A 24438-nucleotide genomic window follows, 5' to 3' on the forward strand; every position below is an offset into this window, starting at 1 on the left:
TGTACAGAAATGTTTTAGTGCTAGTTATAGTGGCAAAAAATATAAAAAATCTGAACATGAAACAAAAAGATCTTGATTAAATTATGGCCCACCTATAAAATGAAATATGATAGTTATTAAAAATGCTGAAGGCTAAAGTGGGTGTCGTAGTACATGCCTACAACACCAGGTACTTGAGAGACTGAGGCAGGAAAACCACAAGTTCCAGGCCAGCATGGGCAATTCAGTGCCTGTCTCAAAATTTTTAAAAGGTCTGAGGATATAACTCAGTGGTAGTGCAGTAGCTTCGCATACACCAAACTCAGGGTTCCATCCCAGGACCGCAGAAACAAAAATGCTGAAGACTTCTAGGTATATATTGAGATAATTAAATTAGTATGTCAAAGGGATATCTGCACTTATGTGTTCATTGTAGCATCAGCCACAAAAGCAAAAATATACAACCAAGGTATGTGTCCCTCAGTGGATGAATAAAGAACATATGGTGTCACACATATATACAGAGAAATAATAATTAACCTTTGAAATATGGAAATTAAGTCATCTGTAAAAGCATCTATGAATCTGGAGGACATTACATTAAGTGAAATAAGTCAGACACAGAAAGACAAATACCACATAATTTCACTTATACATAAAATGGAACCTATAAAATTTGAATTCGTAGATGCAGAGTATAATGATGGTTGTCAGGGGATAGGCCAGTGGAGCAGAGAGACTGAGGAGATGTTGGTCTACGTGTACAAAGTTTCAATTTAGACAGGATGAGTAAGTTCTCGGGATCAATTGTACAGCACTGTGAGTATAGTTAGGAATAAGTATTGCAGGGCTTGGGCATATGGCTCACTGGTAGAGCACTTGCCTAGCATGTGCAAAGTCCAGAGTTCAATCCATAGGACCACAAAAGAAAAAAGAATACAGTATAATTTGTTATATACTTGAAATTTGCAGAACTTAAATGTTCCTAGGACAAAAAATCATGCAAAATAATGCACGTTAGATTTCATAATTTTATGTTGTGTGTATATCAAAACTTCATGCAGTATGTTGTAAATATATACATTTTCTGTCATTTATATCTTAATAAGGCTGAGGAAGAAATAAACTTTATACCTCTCCAAATATTGAATTTCTGAAACTTTCTATAGCAAGCAGCTATTATTTTATAGCAAAGGGAAAGTTAATATCCTTCTAAAAATCCTTCAAGTTTTATTAATTTTAACAAAGAATACTCAGATTACAAATGAAATTTAGAACTTTCATGCTAATATTTCTAAGAAGCAAGAAAGTTTATCAGAGGGAATTGGGTTGGAGTATGTTCTGCAAGCAAATTTTGTCTCTGAAGACAAAAGTATCTAAAGCAAGTAATTTTCCCCAAATAAGCCCACACTGCCACTGCCAAACTAAAAAAGACTGTTGCGCTTTGGTTGTAAAATTCATATATGCTCCTTTAAAGTCTGGAAATATATGAAGAAAAACCTAAAATTCACTTGATATTGACCCAAATAAGTTAACAACTGCTAACATTTTGGTTACTATTTTTCCAGAAAGACAGAGATACATATAATATTATAAAGATGCTATCCCTGTTACTTTTTTTTTATTCTCAAGCTATGTATTAAAAGATTTTATACATTAATGAGTACATACCTTACACTAATTGTAAGTGCCACACGAGAACCATTGTAGGAATGTACTGTATGTTGATCTAATATCCTACTGATAGCTCTGGATTATTTGTAACTTCTTACTATTATAAACGATGTTTCAATGTACAACCTTGTAAAACTATTTTTACAAATTTGCCCTACTACTTTTGAGTAATTTTCAAAAGTAAAATTGTTGCCTCAAATGGCATGCATGATATAAATTTTTACATGTATTGCCAATCTACCTACCATACCTATTTCTATAGCTTAGAGGGCTACAGGTCTTGTCAATCTTGCCAGTCAGAAAACAAAAACTTATATCATACTTCTTTTGTCTACTAGTTAGGCTGAATATTTTGTAATTCTACATTTATGAATTACCTGTTGCACTGTTTACCTCATTTAAGTACTAATCATGGCAGCTGAGCTGGACCTCTTTTTTTTTTTTTTTTTGGTTTCTTTCCGGTACCGGGAATGGAACTCACGACCTTGCACTTGCCAGGCAGGCGCTGTGCCACTGAGCTAAATCCCCAGGCCCTAAGCTGGAACTCTTAATGTCTTACCTGTTGCAAACTGAGAATCAGGGTCTTAGCACACTGAATTTTGTCTATTTGCCTCGTTTTACTCATTGTTTCTTTGATAATATCTCCATAATCATTATAATACTAGAAAAGAAATTTACAAAGATTAGAGTTTACTTCTTAGTAGTACTGGACAGTAAAACTAATTTTAGATTAGTCCCATAAGCACGTCACAAAGTACTATATGTATCTGGCCAAAATTATGCCTTCAAGACATAAGAAGAAAGTTACTGAAACTTTTAAGATTACTTCTGAGCTCTGAGCAACTCTGTTGAAGATAACAATATATAATATAACAACCACTATTAATCTCTATCATTTGGTTTGAAACCCCGTATCATTTTTAATGTCCTTGCTTTGTTCTGTTTGTATTTTGCTATTGTTCCTTTTTCTTTACTATTCTCTTTAAAAAAAGAAAAAGATTTTTAAAAAGATTACTTCTGAACATATAATCCATAACTTCAGCAAATTTAGAAATACAAAACACTTAAGAACTAATAAAATTAAACTCCAAGTTTTGTTTTAAATAAAGGAGACATGAAATAAAATAATTAGGTCATACAAAGTTTCAGAAGTAACAAAGGATAAACAAAATTCTCTTTGTAAATTATAAAACAATGGATATAATCATGTTTATTGTCAAACCTAATTCATTGCTAATGGGGATATAGGCCATGAGTAGCGTATAATTTTATTATTTTGGTGGATAGACACTAACAGCTTGTAAACAACATTTAAAATGAAATTTATTGTGTGTGACACTTGCACTACATATTGCACATAAACTTTTTTCTAATTTAAAATGGCAATCAAAATATGTAACTATGAGAGAATAATAGGCTAAACATCCCCCTATTGCTAATGATTTACAGAATACCTAAGTATATGTTTAAAATTTATTAAATAACTTCATAAACCTTAGTTTAAAAATTACCAATGATTTAAGATCCAAAATAATTTTCAGTGATGCCATGGTTCTTTCATGGAGCATAATATTATAAAGAGAAGTATGTTTTGACAAATGTATTACATGTTAACTTATTTCTTCTTGAAGGCAAAATGTAAGTTTACATATATAACTTGTTTATACTTAATATTTAATAAACCAGCTTACCATATTTAGTTATATTCTATATAACTTAACAATACCCTTTCCTACTTCAAATTAAGAGTATCTCATATATTTATAAAATTTATAAATCATCTGAGTCAAGTCACATTTTGAGAGCTAAAAGGCGTCTTATAGCTCCTGTGAAGTGAAACTGATGAAGGAACTCAGGGTAGGATGCAAAAGGTCCTTAGTGACTCAAGTTCATAAGCTCCATAGCAACCAACCTAAAACTACCACCTAGGTCTCCTGACTCCAAACATAACACATTTTAATGTGGGGGGAAAAAACACCTGTTATCTTTAAATCATAAATGTAGTTTCTTTTCTAATAGTTATAGATAACATGTAATATTCCAAGTGTAAATGATCACAAACCCCCAACTCCACTAACTGAAAGACTGAAGATATGATAGAATGTTACTAAAAATGTTAAATTTCTTAAACTTATTTTACAAGAAAAGTAATTTACTATTTCTAATTTATTAAGTTATTAAAAGTAATTTATTATTTATTAAAATTTTCAGAAGCAACCAAGCATAAAAGCCTATGTCACAATTTCTTTTAAGCATTTAAAAACTATTTTGTTATATCCATTTTCAACTTTACCTTCATATACTGCTTGAAGATATCTGCAGCTGTATTCATCTCTACCACAGTATATACAATTAGCTTACAAAAGGCTGCAAGTAAATTTCTCCTCTTGTGCAAAGCTTCAATTTTACTGGCTTCATCCTCTTGCTGGCCATCTATAGGAAAAGTGTCAAAAACTAAGCCTTCTTATATTTTAAATCAATCACTTTTAATCCATACGACATTCTAACCATTTTACTGGGAGAGCTTAAAAGCAGAAAAAAATGAAATTAAAATAACTACTCAATTTACACCAAAAACTGTGTTTTTGTGACACTGAACAATAAATCACAAGATTTCTTAATGAACATGAAACAAAAATAGTCAGGCCAGGCATGGTAGGCACACCTAATCCCAGCACTCAGGAGGTTGAGGTAGGAGGACTGCTACAAATCTGAGGTTAGGTGGGGTACAAAGTGAGTTCACAGCCAGGGTGAATTGCATAATGAAATCCTGTCTCAAAAAGACAAAAATAAATAACATAACGCAACATTAGTGAGTCAGAGGAAATGATGTTTAGAGAAGTCAGGCTAAACTTGCCCAACACATTCTTATACTTCCCTAACAAGATTATTTGTCAGTGTGATCAGCATATATAACATCTTTTGATTACAGTTCCTTCTTTCTACAAGCAACCAATCTCAAAATTCTCTTACTGATTCTCACCTTTGATGTTATTCATGTATACCTATTTTATTTTATTTTATTTTATTTTATTTTATTTTATTTTAATTTTGAGACAGGGTCTCACTATGCAGTTCAGGCTGGCGTTGAGCTCACTTTGTAGCCTAGGCTGGCCTCGAACTCCCAACGATCCTCCTGCCTCAGCCTCCCGTGTGCTGAGATTACAGGTGTGTGCCACCACGCCCGGCTCATGTATACCTCTTTAATAAACATTAAATATGTGCTACACTGGCCTAGGAACAATTCTGCCTTTCCAACATAATTTCCCATTTTCTGCTGGGTTCATTACGGGAGGCCTCCCCATTCAATTTCAAGAGGACAGACATTTCTAAATACACCATGAAGAAAGCCCCACTGCAAGCAACGGATTGTTTCTAATCATCTGGTACAGTAAGTAAAACTGTGATAAAATCTTTTATATAAAAAGCTATGTAAAGAATTTTCCTCTAGACAGAACTGAAAAATAAAATTACTTTTTAAAAAATCTATCTCTATACGGTTAAAAAAAAAACCTATTACTTTATTTCTTTGCATTTTTTGGTTACTAGTTCTTTAACTAGTGAAGTTACAGATTTCTAAAAGTTTGCTAGCCATTTGTAGCTAATATTTTGTAAAGAATTGGTTCATATCTTATCACTTCTTCAATTTAAGATTCCCAACATCAGAAGAATAATTTGTTATCTACTAATTTTGTTTTATTCTGACTTTAGCTTGGCTCTAGTAATTCTTGGGAAATGCTAATAAAACCAAAAACATTTTCTTGGTGCTGGAAATTGAACCTAAGTAATGGGATAGAAAATAATCAAAACACTAAATATACCAATACACCAAATCAAACCTCACTATTCCGTATTACTGATATGCAGTGGTTTTATCATATGTGAATGTTCCAGTATGTCAAAGCCATTTGCTTAGAAACCTAAATGGTATCTTTCATTTTTTTAAAAGACTACACTGAACACATAAGCTAACCTATTCTTGATAACTCTCACTATAATGGAGTATGTCTGCATGATACTGTTTCCAAGCATTGCTTAGTACTGCTCACAAGAACTAGAGGCATAGACTTCGTCACCCTACAGACTAAATGGCCCTGATTTAAAAAATTTAAACTCTAATTTTTATTTATTTTTTGTATTTTTTACTTATCAAAAACTAGCTATCTTCATCTTACAGAACACTGAGAAGAATGCAGAGAAGTACCTAATTTTTTTTTTTTTTTTTTTGGTTTTGGTTTTTCTCCGGTACCAGGAACCGAACTCACGACCTTGCGCTTGCCAGGCAGGCGCTTTGCCGCTGAGCTAAATCCCCAGCCCCGAGAAGTACCTAATACTCTGGACTTTTTATAAGTGTCAGCTGCTATTACTATATATTGTCAGTATAGCTTTATTTCTTTTTTAAAAATCTGAAACAAATATGGCTATTCGTATTTCAGATCCATTTCTCAAAAGATGCAGACGAGTTAGAACTTCCTCTACATACGTACACTTTGTACATGTCTCTGTTACTTATCAAATTGCATTGTAACTATGTTTTAGATGACTTTTGTGCTTGAGTTCAATTTTTTTTTGCAGGGGGGTACTGGGAATCAAACTCAGGGCCTTGTGCTTGCCAGGCAGGTTCTGTGCCACTGAGCTACATCCCCAGCCCTTAAAAAGACTCTGTCCCACATTTTCATACACGTGGCATCTGGTATGTTGCTGACCAATAAATGTTTGTCTGATGAGTAGTAGGAAGTTCAACTCAACTAACAGATAAGAGTGAAACGTGCGAACTCAAAGCATAGAAACTTTGTAACACAAATGCTGACAACTGTTTTGGCTAGTCTGGCTATCTTTGTCGCACTCTAGGTACATTTTTAGTATATGAGCACAAAGCCCTTCATTGTTATAAACAGGCTATATAACAAGGCTAAAATTCTGTTTGTTTAGATCTTGACATACAATGATGTTTCAATTTATATTTGGACAGAACATGTTGATGTTTTATTTTTCTACAGGTGTAAATTTGTATTAAAAACAAACCAGAAGTCACCAAGTACTACTTGTTTTTCCAGGACCTCATACGCAAGTAATGCAGCTGGGTCTGTACTTAGCATGGAAGGATAACACAGTAATTACTGTCCTGTGAACATTCTGCACTATTGCAGGCTTCGACAAAGAATTTTTTTAACATTCAGAAATCACATTAACACTTGAAATATGAAAACTAATGTTATACAAATATACAACAAAAGTCACTGAAATACTCTATTCTCAAATTATCTGAAAATTGGTCTTACCAGTGGAAAGTGGGTATAAATTTTACTGAATACATGTAGTATGCTTAGGCAGTGTATTAGTCCCTTTGTTCAATTTTAATTAATCTTCATAGTTCCATGAGGTAGGTACAAATTAGAAACACAGGTTCAGAAAATTAAATGAATAAATAAATAAATAGAAACACAGGCTCAGGACGAATACTAAGGTGGGATCTAACTTGGATAAAGATAAATTATAAATCAATTAATATAATACACCATATCTAAGAGCCAAAGACAAAAATCACATGATCATCTCAACAGACGCAAAAAAGGCTTGTGATAAAGCCCAATACCCATTTATAATAAAAACCCTACAGAAAATAGGAATAGATGGTTTTTACCTCACTCTGATAAAAGCTATCTCTGAAAAACCAACAGCCAACATCATACTAAATGGACAAAAACTGAAAACTTTCACTCTAAAATCAGGAACAAGTAAAGGATGTCCACTGTCACCACTCCTATTCAATATAGTCTGCAAATATTAGCCAGAGCAATTAGACAAGAGAGAGAAATAAAAGGAATATGGACAGGAAAAGAAGTGAAATTATCATTATTCACAGATGACATGATACTCTACATAGAAGACCCCCCAAAACTCGACCAAAAGGCTTACAGATTTAATAAACAAATTCAGGAGCATAGCTGGATACAAAGTCAACACTCAAAAATCAATACACTCCTGTACACAAACAACAAACAGACTGAGAGAGAAATTAGTGAACCTTTCACAATAGCATCTAAAAAAATGCAATACTTAATCTAACAAAGGAAGTAAAAGATCTATACAGTGGAAACTACAGTACTCTGAAAAAAGGTATCGAAGAGGATTTTAGAAAATGAGAAAGATATTCCTTGCTCACGGATAGGAAGAACTAACATTGTGAAAATGGCCATAATACCAAAATTGTTGTACAGATTCAATGCAATACCAATTAAAATTCCATTAGTATACCCCACAAATCTAGAAGAAATATTCCTAAAATTCATTTGGAACCAGAAGAGGCCTAGAATAGCAAAAGCAATCCTGGCCAACAAAGGAAAGGCAGGAGGCATCAAAATACCTGACTTGAAATTATACTACAAAGCTACTGTGATAAAATCAGCATGGTACGGGCAAAAAAACAGACCTGAAGATTAATGGAACAGATTAGAAGATGAAGACACAACTACAAACACACTCAGTCACCTTATCTTTGACAAAGGAGCCAAACATGTTCACTGGATGAAAGATAACCTCTTTAATAAATGGTGCAGGGAAAACTGGCTTTCCCCATGCTGAAGACTAAAACTAGACCCATGTCTACCACCATGCACTAAATTAAGTCAAAATGGATCAAAGATCTAAATATTAAGACAGAATCACTAAATCTACTGGAAGAGAAAGTGGCTAGAAATCTTGAAGACAGGGGTAGGCAGAGAGTTCATGAACAAAAATCAAACTGCATGGCAAATACTGAATCTCATCTTATTGAAACGTTTTTGCACATCAAAAGAAATCACCAATAGAGTAAAAAGAAAACCCATGAACTGGGAAAACATTTTAGCCAACTATCCCTGAGACAAAGGACTTTATCTAGAACATATAAAGAATTTTTAAAAATCAGGTCCACCTAATTCAAAGACCCAATCCAAAAATAGACATCTGAGATGAATACACACTTCTCAGATGAAGAAATACAAATGGCAAATACATATATGAAAAATTGTTCAACATCACTGGTGATTTGAGAAATTCAAGTTAAAACAACATGAAGATTCCATCTCACCCCAGAAAGAATGGCTATCATCAAGAAATCAATCAATAACAAATGCTGGAGGGACTGTGGGAAAAAAGGAACACTTCTCCACTTTTGGTGCAAGTGTAGACTGGTGAAACCACTGTGAAAATTCCTCACAAAACTAGGATTAGAGGGCCCACTTCACCCAGCTATTCCTCTTCTGGGTTATTTTGCCAGAAGAATTAAAGACATCATACCACAGCGATATATGTACACCCATGTTTATAGCAGCACAATTTGTTATAGCTAAATCTTGGAAACAATCCAAATGCCCATCAACTGAGAAATGGATAAAAAAGATGCGATATTTTTATACAATGGAGTATTACTCAGCTATAAAAAAGATAAACTTGAGACTTTTATAGGTAAAGGGCTGCAACTAGAGACCATACTCATAAGTGAAATAAGTCAGACCCACATATGTAAACATCATATTGTCTCCCTAGTGTAAGAACCTGAAAGAGTAAATAAAACCCAAATGTCCAATAGATATTTGTGAAAGGTAAAGAAATTGCTCAAAGGGAAGGAACAACTGGGATGAGGGAAAGGAGAAAAGAAAAGAAGGAAGGGAAAGTGTATATATATATATATATATATATATATATATATATATACACACACACACACACACATAAACACGTAGATGGATAGCTGGGATAATTGTACTGCTGATGTCTAATGGTTTATTTAAAGGAACAGTTCATGCTTAAATTTTTTTCCTGACAAACTGTGCATGTTAGTCATATTTGTAAATCTGAACAACTAGTTTGAAGACAATAATGTGCAATATAACAATCAATGGTGAATTCCTACCATCTAGTTTACTGAAGCTATGTATCGTTTCTAATGCTTTTTTATTATTTTTTATTCTCTTTAATCATTTGATCAATCTTGTATTCTTTACATCTGTTAATCTGAGCAACTTCACTGAAGATAATATGTAATATAACAACCACTGTTAATTCCTATCATTTTATTTTGAAACACTGTATCATTTTTATTGTTTTTCTTTTGTTATTTTTGCCTATTTTTTTATTCACTGTAGTGCAAGACTAACACCACTGTTACTTTGACTTATGGTATTCACAAAGATTTAACAAAAACATGGCAATAAAATTACCTGCACTATTATTATCATCATCCTGTTCAATGAAGACATGATCCAAAATGAAGCTGAGCAACTCTGACTGCAATGAAGAATCAGGGGTGTAAACTAATGGCTCTAACATATCTCGTCCTCCTGACATAATCTGATGGCTGAAGATCATCAAAATATCACATAGAATAGTGAAGGCCTATTAAAATAAAGAAAAGGATGTTGTAAGTTTTCTGACCATTCATATATCTTCCATATTTAACACAGAATTAACACCCAACTTTTCTGTATTTGAAAATAAAATCATTGTTCTGTGCTTTCCTAAGATTTTAAAGGTAAGAAATTTACTTTCTATAAAAACAATTACTAATATTTACAAAATGCTTTATTACACAAGGTAATTTCACAAACATTATTTTCAGCAATGTTAAGTGGCTTATACAATATGTTAACACTGCCAAAATGTGCAGTCAGGACTTAACCTAAAGTTTTCAGACTCCAATTCCCTATACTGCACTATAACAAAATATCTCATGGTGTTGATTCTCAAAAATAATATATAAACATGGTACCATTCTCTGTTCTGCTGAAGAAAATAATGCATCAAGGAGCTAAGAATTAGAATAGTGATCAAATAATATATGGTACTTTTTAAGGCACTGTCTTCCATTTGTATAGTGATTAAGTAGAGATTATACACCTAGATATTATACAGAAGGAAATCCAGACGGTATCATAACAAACATAAGCTATACATCAAAAAATTTACTAGAAACTGCTAAATGGAGTCACAGAGTAGTAAAATTAGTCAAAAGAGAGCTGCGACACCTCTATTAGAAAAGGGTAGTAGAAAACTTTTGGGTCATAAAATCAATCAGAAAATATATTTAACATAGACTTGCTAGAAAGACAGGTTATCATATAGAGCACAAGACAAATCTTAATAATAATTTTTCCTTATGAGAACTAATCACATTTACTTTTTCCCCTTATTTTATGCTTTTGCTTCTTCAGTCTCTTCATTTTACTAATAGTAATTTACACCTATAAGGATTTTTCAGTTTACAAAAATTTGCAACACAACACAGTAAAGACCAAGTGTTTAGTGCAATGATATTTATTAATTAGGTGTAGAGGTAGATCAAATGACAGGTCATATGCCTGCTAGTCATTAAGAAAACAGAAAAGCAAACTAACTTTAAAAGCATCCTGTAATTAATCTAGAAGGCCTAACAAAGAGATTTATATTGAGGTTACAAAGGATAACTAACAAGGATTGCACATTAACACTATAAAAAATATGAACAGTAAACTGAGTGTGTGAATACATGTGTGTATGTGTGTGTGCGTGAGAGATAGTATGTGTGTGTGTGTGTGTGTGTGTGTGTGTGTGTGTGTGTCTGAGATATATATATATGGTTTGGACCCGTGGTTGAAATCATATTCTAAAAGATTAAATCTAACCTCAATTTACTACTATCAGAAATTTTGGTCCTTGCATATGAGTTATAGAGACAAAAATTAAGGTTCTAAACCCTTTACTGCTACAACACAAAGCCACATATTTAAAACTGAAGAGACTTCATACTTTATAAGAAAAACGAAGGGCTGGGGATATACCTCAGTGGCACAAGTGCCTGCCTGGCAATGGCGAGGTCCTGAGTACGATTCCCAGAACCAAAAAGAAAAGAAAATGAAAAATGAGCAACTGCAGTTTGGCCACTGAGTATTGTCTAACTTATGTATATCCAAATATATATATACAGGAGGTACAACAAGTTGGAAATAAGAAAAGACTAACATTTGGCCACTGATTACAAATTTTTAATCACAAAAGTACAAATTTTTTTATTAAAACTGAGTTTGAGTCACACAAGGTGGCGCACACCTATAATTGCAGGTACTCAAGAGGCTACGGAAAGGGGGCTGGGGATTTAGCTCAGCAGCACAGCGCCTGCCTGGCAAGCACAAGCGCGAGTTTGATTCCCAGTCCCGGAAAAAAAAAAAAAAAAAAGAGGCTAAGGAAAGAGGATCACAAATTTGAGGTTACCCTGGGCAACTTAGCAAGAACCTGTTTTAAAATAAAAATTTCAAAAATGGAGCTGGGGGCACAGATTACTCAGCAGTGAGGCACTGGGTTCAGTCCCCAGTACCAAAACAAATAAATTATGATTACTTCTCTTTAAAACAAATAAATTAAAACCAATGGTGATGGACCACAGTGACAGAATGCTTGCCTAGCATGAGTGATAGTCTGCTTTTAATCCTCAGTACTAGGAAGAAAATGAAAAGAAAAATGTTTTGACATTTTAAATAAAATAAAGACAAATAAGAAAAGGATTATTTTATTTTTAAAAACTTTCTTGATAAATTTAAGAAGCAACTATACTCTGAATTAAAATAAGTAGCACCCAACATGTTAGTTTCCAAATAAAGTACTCAGGGTTAGTGATTACTCAGATTCTACCCCAATGAACAAATTTTAATTTAGATAAAAGTCAAAAAAGCTTGAAATCATAAGCATTTTGGCTACATGTACTAATATTTATTATAAAATGCTTCTCAAAATATTCACAGAATAGATGCATTTAAAAAGCATATTCCCAGTGAGCTCGAAATTCTCAACAGAGAATTAGAACTAAACATGACCTTAGTTTCAGGATCAAACCAGGTCACAGTCTATTTCTAGACTTGAGAAAGCAGGCAATAATGAAGGCATATAGGATGGGAAGCTAACATACTTGGATACAAGGTAATGAATTTTTATTTCACACAAGATCAGGGCAGGCATGAATGTCAACATCTGCTATTCTCCGAGATGACAAACCTTATGGACATTTTTCTCCTTGAAGCAAACCTGTTATACCTGTTGCTTTCAAGAGTGACTTCTACAATTTTGTATATCTATAATTAGTATAAGTGAGTTTGTTTACCATTTGTCTTAGGAAGAAAACAACATAAAACAATATAAAGTTGATCTATAATACAAATATAAACTTATGAATTGATAAATCAATTTCATTTTTTATAAGCTCAATATATTAATCTGCTTTTTTAAAAGCATGGTATATGTAGGCAGATACATTTCTACTTTGCTCAACCTTAGTATTATGTAAATTTTTATATTAGTTTAGACTTACAAAGGCTGCTTACAAAAGATCTATAGGAAATACTAACCTGTTCCTTAACAGTAGTATTCACGTTGGTCAGGTAATGCTGACATATCTGACAAAATACCCTCATCTGTTTCTTTAAACGCAGTAAATCCTCCTTAAAAAATTGAACACAAACAGTTTAAGGTACTGTATAAACAACTCATTCACAGTATTTCCTTTAAATGTTTTAAAATACAAAAATACTGTTTATATAACTTCATTAACTGCACCTATGCATTTGATTTAAATTTGTTCTTTATAATTAGAAAAAAACAGACCATTTTTCTAACAAATCTCATCAAATTGGAGCCTTAAAGTTTTAAGTATATAAATCAGTAACATCTTAAGTGGTCACGGTCATTTACAATGAGAAAACTTATATATAAGTGGTGGGGTTTTTGGGGGGGTTTTTTGGGGGGGCAGTGGTATTGGGAATTGAACTCAGGATCTTTCACTTGCCAGGCAGGAGCTGCACCGCTGAGTTATATCCCTGGCCCTCTGACTGTGTTTTTATTACTGCACATTAGTTATAAAATACAGTGGGCTTCATTTGGTATATGAGTACAAGCATACATGTATGGCTATATTTAATAAAGCCACCAAATCAGAATGCTTTAAGAGAAAAACTACTCCAGATTCACTTTATTATTTGAAGAGTTGCAACACATGAATCAAAGAAAGTAATTTTTACATTTATGTTAAAGAGAAAAAAGTAATAACAATAAAACAAAGCTTCAAAACAGGCTAGTAGGAGAATAATAATAAAGAACAGCATCAATAATCCCAACATTTTCCGAAGCTGAGGCAGTAGTACTATGAGTTTGAGCTCAACTTGGGCAAATTAGCAAGACCTTGCCTCAAAGTAAAAACACAAAAAGGGATTGTGATATATCTCAGTGTAAAGGTCCTGGATGCAACTCCCATATGGAAGTGAATGGGGATGAGGGGGAGTTTCTTCTATTTGTTATTTTAAAAGATAGATTCTACTGCTTAAAAAATAAGAGAAGGGGGTGCAAAATCAGTTTTGTAGTACTACTGTAAATGTTAAAATGATTCTTAGACATACGCTAAAAAGCTGAATTTTATTCTTACATTGTTTTATATTTCTAAATACTGCTCAATTTATTTGAAATATAAAATTAATGTCCACATTATCTAATTTAAGTTACAAACTTTGGCCATCTTCTCATACTGAATGCCACATGACAGAGTATTAGTACATATTGAGAATATGTAACAGAAGTTAAATAAAAATAGATTTAACTAGGAGATCCCATTTGGTGAAAACTCAGTTTTAGCATAATTTTCTACTCACCTTTTCCCTCTAAAATATTGCCTTTTTCCCACTTTAATTTTCAAATCTTCAAGTGATCATATATGCTGTGATTCCTATTCCCACTACAAGCTTGATACCTAATTAAATAAACTTCTTTCTGACTATGACAAAAGTACACCATTTAACAACAACTCTCTATTGATTTCTCAAGAGAAAAAATACCTACTTATAGATATAACGGCATCTTAAAAGCAAAGAGACATTCTAAGGATTTAACATTATTCCATGGATTTAGGCCATACAAACTATCATCAAAACTTCCCTTTAAAGAAAACTTATGAAGCTCTAAATGTATAACTCACAGAAATTGCTTATTTATAAAATAAGCCCAAATAATGTTGCAGGCAACATGAACTACTGATGGTACAATGTTTAAGCATCCAATTTATTTAAATCAGTAACTTGTGTGCACTGGAGATTATGGTTAAAGTTTCAAAAGCTCTATGTCCTAACAAGTGGTACATTATACTCAATCAGAGAATGATTTCTCATGAATTTGGTTCATCAATAGAGAGACTGAACATGAAGATGAACCTAAAATGATTGCAGGGCACAATACAATTCAAGGAAGCTGACTTTAATTTATACAATGCAATACCTGTATCCATTTGTTTGAAAGGTTCTTAGACATGCTTTTCAGAAACCTATCTTTATACTTCTACTCTCTCATTTTGAGACTATGTAAAGTCATAAATTTTACCACCTACATGGGAACAATTTTAATTAAAAGTCATACCCTGAAACAAACCACATTAAAGCCCTCTCACTGAATAAACAGTACACTAAGAACTGGACTTTTTATCAGAGTACACATTGAAATACACATTAGAAACAAACAAATACAACTTCAATGAAATAACTGGTCTTATTAGAGATATGCCAAAAACCATGAATGATATTTAATCTAAAAAAAACCAAAGAACAAAAAACACTGTGGAACACCACAAACCTTTGTAGAACTGCTTTCAGTTATCTTAGCAAGCTGCCAAAGGATTACATAGTGAGTACACTGAAGTGCATGAATAACAATCTGTAAAACAGAACCAAGAAAATAGAGAAAAAATTTAAGTCACAAGCCTTCATTCTCAAAGTTAAATATGTAATTTATAAATAAATAAAAACCTGTTCAGGCATATCTCCATTTTCAATTCCGGTTTTCAACAGTTTGTAATTACAAGCAAACAGATCCCATTTAGACAGATCATGAGCACTGTGGGAAAAAAAGGAATTAGGATGTTAAACAACTAAGCCAACTCATAATAGTTTTGTACCTGAGTTAACATTAACAGAGCACTGCTAAATTAATCATGGTAAATATTTAACAGGCAACTATAACAAAATAATTTTTAAGAAGTATGTTAGATAATTTTTTAGTCACTCCTCAATTTAAAACATGACTTTACCAGGTACTTTCTTATGAAAAGCAGAAGAAAACTACTAAAGAATCTGAAAATATTGAGCCCCATAAAGTATGCAAGCTGATATTTCTAGTTTTAAGAAATCAGAAACATAAAAGATTAAACTTACTTATGAAATGCAGTGATTCTCTTCAATGTTGACAATACCTGATAAGCATCATCTTCATCAGGTTCTTCACCCTATAAATAATGAGTATACATTAAGAACTATCAAAGTGAGAAGATACTAGGCTATCAATATGGAGGTATTACTGTGAAAAGTAAAGAATAACATAACAAATCAGCTTCATCAATCAACACCTAGATTTGCCAAATGTAAGGCTGTGTGGCTGGGGTCAACACAGGTTTTTATTGCAGGTACATTATGCTGAAGAGGGAAAAAGAAATTATTTTCCTCCCTTTTTCTGTTAAATAATGACATAAAACTGTGAAGAAATCTACTATTTTACAATAATAAATACACTAGAGATTTAAAGAAAAATACATTAAATACATTTTTGAGATCATAAAAGACAATACTTACATTACAAAGCCTAAGTACACTAAACAGTGTTAAAAAAATATATTTGGATTAATCAGAAATAAATGGGAAAACCATCTAAAGAATGAGTAGATGTTAGTCCTTTCAGGGCATCAACATTTATTAATATACTTTTCAATACAGGGTAACTCAAGTTTGGGAAAATTTTTGAGCCTTACTATATGAAACATAAAATTCTTTAAACACTATTGAATCTTCTCTCAAAACCACACTACTTGTTTTTAAACTTTAATATTTCTACAAATTAAGCTTAATTAACAAACTATTGCTTGATTTTAAATTAACTTGTCCTAATCACAATTATATTGTCATTAAAATTTTTAACTAAGAATGTGAGAATTGCACAACATATTTGTACAACCCTCCAATTAGTAGAACTTAATAAGCCTACAGTAATGTTACACATGTACACATACAGCTAAGTAACTTAATAAAATGAGAAAAATGGAAATTACAAAATCCATTTGTAGCACTGACAAGCGAAACAGTGTGGACAACCCTAAAGGCATTAATTTGATAACTATGTTTATTCTATTCAAACAAATTATAATACAAATATGTATTTCTGGAAAAAACTCAACTACAATAAAAACACAAGTATATTTGAGTGTCAATGCTCTAAGCCTCTTTGGAAATACAATAGAAAAAAACGGAAAACTCCAAAGCCATAGTGACTATAAGAGCAACTTATTAAGGCACTATTAATATCAAAGACCATAATCACCTTCCCCTCACCAACACTCCTAAAACACTAAAAAATCTCTTTTCTGGAGCTACTCGGTCTCAATTTACCTCTATTTTTCTGTTCCATTAATACCTTAATCTCAATCAGGCTCATATTCAACTAAAACTAGGAAATAGTCTACATCATTCCCTGAAAACAAAGGAGAGGCTGGGTGTGGTCACAAAGTACTATATTCCAAGCACTGGGAGATGGAGACTGAGGCAGAGGCAAGAGGCTCACTGTGAGTTCAAGGCCAGCCTGAACTGCATAGTGAGATGCTGTCTCAAAAAAAAAAAAAAGGAGAGATGCTCATTTTGCTTTCACCTTCTCCAAGGCACAGATTTTTACCCTTTTCCTATTTTGGTATAGGAGTAATAATCTGAAGATTCACAGAATTAAAAGCCTGGTACATTTTCAACAACATGCTACTAGACTATCACCAGGACTAATTCTGGGGTGACTAGGTCACTGGAGGGAAAGGGTCTAACTTACCAAATAGTTGTAATACATACCTCTTGTAGAAAATCCTCAAGAAGCCGATTAAATTTATCTGCCAATTCATCTATCAGTTGACTTCTTGAAATATCTACTCTGTTAAAGATTGTGAATTCTTCATTACAGAGTGCATGGTAAGTTTTAGAACATGCCTCTAAAACATCTGTATCTGTGTGCTTCTCTACAATATTTCGTATCTGACGCAGTAAGGCATCCAAATGCTGCAAAATAAATTTTCATTAAAACTAAGGCACAGGATAAGCTAAGGCCACTAAGATATATTTAACAAGTATAAAGTGACCATGTTACCATAACACCACAGTGAACATTTTTAAATATAGTAACATAAAACACAGGGCATACATTTTAAGGTGCTTTCTAAGCTATGGTCAGTAAATATAATGATACAGCCATATTTATTTCTGCAACATTATTGATGATACCTATCTCATAAGGCTTGGGTAAGAATGTTGATACATATAAAGAACTTATACAAGCTCCATAATATAATATATTAAGTGTTCAATGAACTACTGGCTTCATTTACTTTGTAACTATTATTAAATAATGTAAAGAAAAACCCACCCATGTCAAATCCTCATAAATTTAGAATGAATGTATACACAGCAATGAACATGAAGCAAAGGGAAAACTCGTTAGCACCATTCTCTAAAACCAACTGCTTTAAAATACAGAAGACAGAGGTTTCATTAAATATTTAAAATATATAAGCAAAAATATGATGAGAGTAACAAAACTAACATTTTCACTTTAAGGTTTTTTATTCACCAAAAACATCTTACCTTTTCTAATCTTCCAGTGGTATATATTTCCAAATCAAAGTACTGAGGCAACTGCAACAAGTTAGTCACCTTTTCCGCATCTACAGAGTACTTTGAAATAAAAAGATTATGTTAAAAACATCACAATAATGCTAAGTAAACATTATAATAGTCTCTGGCCTTCTGAAAAAAAGATCTGTCATTTCTTAGTAATACTGTGATTTTAACACAAACTTACTTTTGCTAATAACTGAGGAAGGGCCACAGCAAACAGTTCAGTGATTTTTGTCCTGTCATCCAACTGGGTCTTCTTCTCCTTTGCTGTCAGGACCTGAAATAACACAAAGACTTTTATAAGAATTTACCAAGCCCAGGCCAGGGATATACCTCAGTGGTACAAGCACCTGCCTGGCAAGCACAAGGTTCTGAGTTCGATTTCCAGAAGCAAAAAAAAATTAGAATTTACCAAGCCCATTAACACTGTTAAGTGTTCAAGTTTTAATTAGGACATACAACATAAGTAACAAAACTGTATTTTTTACTGGTGGGACTGCTATTCATTTCCTTCTTGACGGACATATGGAAATAATGGAGCTTTTTATTTATTAAAGCTCATCAGAATTAAAAACAAACAAACTATATTTTAAATGATGGATACAAAAATTTCTACTACATTCAATTCCTGGTACTAAAAAAAAAATTTCTACTACAAAACTTTAACTCTAAAAGTGACACTAAAGAGAATAACTTCCTCCCTGTCTAAAAACAAAACACAATGACAAAATCACAGTCACCTAAAATTAAACAAGAAAATCAAGTGAATAGTCCTAGAGGGAAAATCAGCACCAAATTAGACTAATCAACTCTACCTTTGCATAGAAGGAAAAATACAATAGGAAATGTAATTTGGGAGTTTATGTAATAATGAAATTGAACAGCATTCCATCTTACTCTAGTCTGTGGGTCATAGCACTTGAGTTATGAATTAAAAAAAGTAAGTTGCAACTAGTATTGAAAAATAGCAATATAATAATTTTTTTAAAAAAACAGAAATAGGGGATAGAGATGTAGAGCACTTGCCTAGCATACACAAAAACCTTAGGTTTGATCTTTGACACGGCAAAAAGAATTAATTAACGAATAGGAATAGGAAAAATATAGAATGTATAACATACTGTAAGTTTCACTAATATTAGATGAAGTTCTCTTTCAGCTGTATACAAATACATATATATTCATGCATATTAGCTCATAATATAAAAACGTACTTTTGTCCTTCATGGCCAAAAAAGATCAAAAGCCTTGATCGTTTTGTCGAAACAAATTGCAAATATGGGTGAACACTGCAATAATGCATTAGAAATTGATCCTGTGGTATTGATCCCCAGCCTGGGCTACATGGCAAGACCCTATCTCAGAAAATAACTAAACAAATAAACAAACATAAAATTTACATTGAACACACATATATATGAGCAAGTGTTCTGAAAAATATTTTCTTGTTCCAAGGTTAAAAATGGATTTTTTAAACAGATACGGAGAAAAGATAAACACTGTTTATTATATTGAAAAACACTGGCATACCCTTTTTCCTGTTCCTCTTCCCACAGGAGGATGACATTCAGCAGCTTGTCTAATAGTACAAAGCATTATTTCAATCAGAGCACTCTCTTGTCTGTCTGTTAGTGCTAAAAAAAAAAATCAGAGAGAGTTAACCTATTTATTCTCCCTACAAGCCACTTGTAACAATTATGTAAGTTTCTTCTGCCTATGAACAAAATCTGACCTAATGTACTAAGGAAAGTATCATCGCTTACCAAAGAAAAAGATCAGAACAAGTTAAACCTTTCTAAAACCCTTAAAATTCCAAATCTGTCCACCACTTATCTACATATCTAAAGGAAAGATGAATCCAGATACAAATAGAATTTAACACTAATTATGTCTTTAGACACATAATATTCATATATATAAATACAATTCTGCAAAGTAGGATTTTTGTATCAACTATTTTACATTAACAAAACAACTAAGTAAAATCCATTTTAAAAACTATCTATTCAAGAAAAATACCATAATTAAATATCCTTACCTTCCTCTCCACTAAGTGGCTCCTCTAGCAACAAGCTATTCATACATTCCCAGTCTTTCAGCAGCTCAGTAGCACAGTCCCACATGCTATCCACAAGGTATGCGGCATGTTCATGCAACTAAAATTTAAAGAACAATTTGCATTAAAACAACATACAAACAACTCAGAAGAACAAAAGCTTTATTCATACTATGTACAAACTCTCAAACTATAATCTTTTTTTGACATAGAATAAAGGACAGGGAAAAACTGTCAGAGCTTGTGTGTATAAGTCAACTTTGGTAGCATCATTAAATATTTTTCACAGTAACAATTAACACATTAAAATAAAGTATACTTTATAAAAGTTTTATGTGCACAGGCATGCACTGTGGTGTACGCCTATTGTCCCAACACTCTGGGAGTCTGACACATGCACCATGATTTAAGTTTGAGCTCAGCTATGCAACTTAAGTGACGTAGCAAGACATCCTGTCTCAAAATAAAAAACAAAAATAGCTGAGAGCTCAGTGTAAAGGGCCTAGATTTAGTATGCAGTAACACATACACACACACAAATTATAGGTATACTTATTGCTTATTTGGACCCAATAATACATTAGTTAACTACACTCAACTCTCTTCATTCTGTAAAACCTAAAGTACCCTAGTGCTTCCCATCACAGTATCAAATTTCATCGAGAACATTACAAATTTCTAAAAATTCAGACCACCCTGCCCAGTGGCACATGCCTGTAGTCAGCCTGTAGATTTTGGCACAAAAACTGCCATTTCAAGTCTCACCTAGGCAACTTAGTGAGATGCTGTCTCAAACGTAAAAAAGGGCTAAGGATGTAAGCTTAGTTTGAATGGCCTGGGTTCAATTCCCTATACCACAAAAAAAAATAAAAAATATCTTTCATGAACAGAAAGAATATTCTCAAACATTGCCAAATGGAATCTGTCTACATATATATGTACAAGACTATGAGAGCTACAGATGAGGCTCAGTGATAGAACATTTGCCTAGAACGTATAAAGCCCTGCATTCGATACAAACACAAAAAAAATCATCCCCAAGTATCACAGGAATACAAAGATGGTTTCATATTGGAAAAATCATTCAAATAATTCAACACTTTAGCCAGGCATCGTAATGCATGCCTGTAATCCAACCACTCTGGGACGCTAAGCAAGAGAATCACAAGCTTAAAGAAAAGTGTTGAAAACTTAGTGAGACCTTGCTTCAAAACAGAAACTAAAATTAAAAAAGGCCTGGGATGTAGCTTCTGAGAATGACCTGGGTTCAACTGTCAGTACCACAAAGAAACAAAAAATGTAATTCAATACAATAACATAATGAAAGATAAACAATCATCTCAATAGATGCAAAAAAGGGACATTTTTAAAGACTACATTATCTACGCATGCATTTGTGATAGGCTCTTCTGGCAAAACAAGAATTAGAAATAAGCAACCTCAAACTGATAATAAACACCAGCACAATACCTGTAACTTACAAAATAAGCAATATTGAAATACTGGATAATTGTACATAAGATCAGAAACAAACCAAAGATGTTGGTCTACCTTTACCACTGTTATTCAATATTGTACTGGCAGTTTTAGCAAGTTCAATAAGGCAGAAAATAAAAATAAATGGGAAAAAATGTTGGATAGGAAGAAAAAGAAGTATTTTTATTTGCAAATGATCTGACTATATATTGTAGAAAACCTAAAAAAAGCTACTGAAAAATCAAGTGAATTTATCAGAGTTGTGGGATAAGAGACAATATTTGAAAACCAAATATATATATCCATACACAGAAATAATTACAAAATTAAAAGGTCATGATGCTAATTAAATAATACATGATTTGAACACTTAAAATGAATTTGTTCCCTTTCAGAATAGTTTAGAAGTAGATTTTCAATTTAAGGGAGATTGATATAAATCCACATGCACAACACGATTAACAGGAGGCATTAACATTTCAGAACTTGTAATATGTTAGGTGTATATTGTATTTGGATTATCTCAGGATTACCTGAGAAGTTATAATCCATCTTTTCCTAGAAAGATTAAGGAACTGAGCCATTAAAGTTACAAACAGTAAGTAGGGGACACTGCTTTTGTGATTCCAAAATCTGTGTTCCCAGAAGTACACATAAAACTTACTGTTCGAACATCTTACTAAAAGTAGAAAGTATTTTTTAAGAATTTTGTGGAGCACGTTAGATCTGTTATATTAAAAGTTGACTGGTACACCGGTACTGGGTAAACTGGTTAGCCACATGCAGAATGAATCTAGACCCATGTGTCTCACCCTGTACTAAAATCAAACAAATATATGGATCAAAGACCTAGAAATTAAAGCAGAAACACTGAATCTGCTAGAAGATAAAACAGGTAAAGCTCTTGAAGACACAGACAAGGCAAGGACTTTCTGAACAGAATCCCAATTGCTGAGAAATAACACCAAGAATCGACAATTGAGATTACACCAAATTTAAAAGCTTCTCAACAGTAACAACAAAAAACCAACCAAGAGTGAAGAGACAACCTACAGAATAGGAACAAATTTGCCAGCTATTCCACAAATGACTGCTATCTAAAATACATGAATTTTTTTAAAAAAGTAGAATCCCCCCAAATTAAAGACATAATCAAAAAAAGTGCAACTGAAGTGAGTATATATTTCTTTAAAAAAGTAAAAATGGCCAATAAGTACATGAAAAAAATGTTCAGCATTTTCCATTAGAGAAATGAAAAATGTCTATCATAATGAACTCAAAAAAAAAATGCTAGCAAGGTTGCAGGTGGAAAAGGAACCCTTATGGGAATGTTAACTAGTACAAGCACTATGGAAATCGACAAATGCAGAGTCCTAAAAAAACTAAACAGAAATTCCATATTTGAGTCGGGCGTGGTGGTGCACACCTGTAATGCCAGCACTCGAGAGGCTGAGGCAGAAGGATCATTGTGAGTTCGAGGCCAGCCTGGGCTACAAAGTGAGCTCAAGGTCAGCCTGAAAGGCATAGTGAGATGCTGTCTCAAAAAGACCAAAAAATAAATAAATAAATAAATAAATTCCATATGATCCAACTATTTACCTTATGGGTATCTTTCTGAAAGAGTGAAAGATATCATATTACAGTGACACATGCACACCCATATTTATAGCAGAACAACTAATAACTGCTAAATCCTGAAAGTGTCCCTTATGGCCATCAACAGATGAATGATGGATAAAGAAAATGTGTTATTTATACACAGTGGAGAACTATTCTGCTAAAAGACAGATAAATTTGATTCATTTTTTAGGAAAAAAGACACACCTTGAGACCACAATGCTAAGTAAAATAAATTAGACACAGAAGGTTAAATACCTTATGATTTCTCTTATATAAGAAACTCAAAGTATCCATAATTTAAATAGTAAAATAAAAGACGATGATAAGAAACAGGGAGGCAAACATTCTGCAGATGGAAAGGAGATTTAGGGATGCAGAGAAAAAAGAGGTAAGGGAGAGGATAAAGAAGTACAAAGGATTGAGATGCAATATGTCTATGTACTGAGTCCCCATAAAGAATGTTTCATTATGTATTGCAAACATTACTAATAAACATTTTTTAGAATTAAATAGACTTATGTAGAAATTTTAAGATGTACACCATTTTAATGCCTTCTCATACATTGTCTGAACGTAAGTATTAAAAAGATAAACTAACCTCACTTTCCAGAAAGAAAAATACCAATGTCTTAACAAGGTTGGCATTCGGACCTTGTCTTCCCCTTCTTTTCATTATTCCATCCTCCTCTGGATCTCTACGACTGAAGAGCCTATAGACACAGGAAAGTACTTATTTTAAAACAATAAACTAGCTAATGAAAAAAATTAACTGTCCAGATTTCATATTTAAGTATCTAACAATCAACTAATAAGAGAACTGAGTAGGTACACTCCAACATTAAACCATCAACCAAATCATCACGATAACCCTTTCTATTCTAGTCTTGATAGTACTTTCAACTCTTAAAATGCCTTTCTTTTCACGTTAATTACATTGTTACAAAGTAT

The 24438-nt window shown here is 32.8% G+C and overlaps 1 protein-coding gene across 1 annotated transcript in view; it reads right to left on the reverse strand.

Moving 5' to 3' along the window:
• The window catches only part of Stag2 (stromal antigen 2), a gene marked incomplete in the record, with an annotated part of 145543 nt that overhangs the window by 18908 nt on the left and 102197 nt on the right, over positions 1–24438 (reverse strand). Inside the window, 13 exon segments of the mRNA XM_013523060.1 lie at positions 2213–2314; positions 3947–4086; positions 9858–10032; positions 13011–13103; positions 15274–15354; positions 15447–15534; positions 15852–15922; positions 17520–17723; positions 18306–18395; positions 18523–18615; positions 19869–19972; positions 20377–20494; positions 24089–24200. Coding sequence (XP_013378514.1) covers positions 2213–2314; positions 3947–4086; positions 9858–10032; positions 13011–13103; positions 15274–15354; positions 15447–15534; positions 15852–15922; positions 17520–17723; positions 18306–18395; positions 18523–18615; positions 19869–19972; positions 20377–20494; positions 24089–24200 — 1471 coding nt within the window.

The sequence above is a fragment of the Chinchilla lanigera genome, unplaced genomic scaffold (genome assembly GCF_000276665.1).
Source record: "Chinchilla lanigera isolate Chin_1 unplaced genomic scaffold, ChiLan1.0 scaffold00072, whole genome shotgun sequence".
In the NCBI taxonomy this organism is placed as follows: Eukaryota; Metazoa; Chordata; class Mammalia; order Rodentia; family Chinchillidae; genus Chinchilla; species Chinchilla lanigera.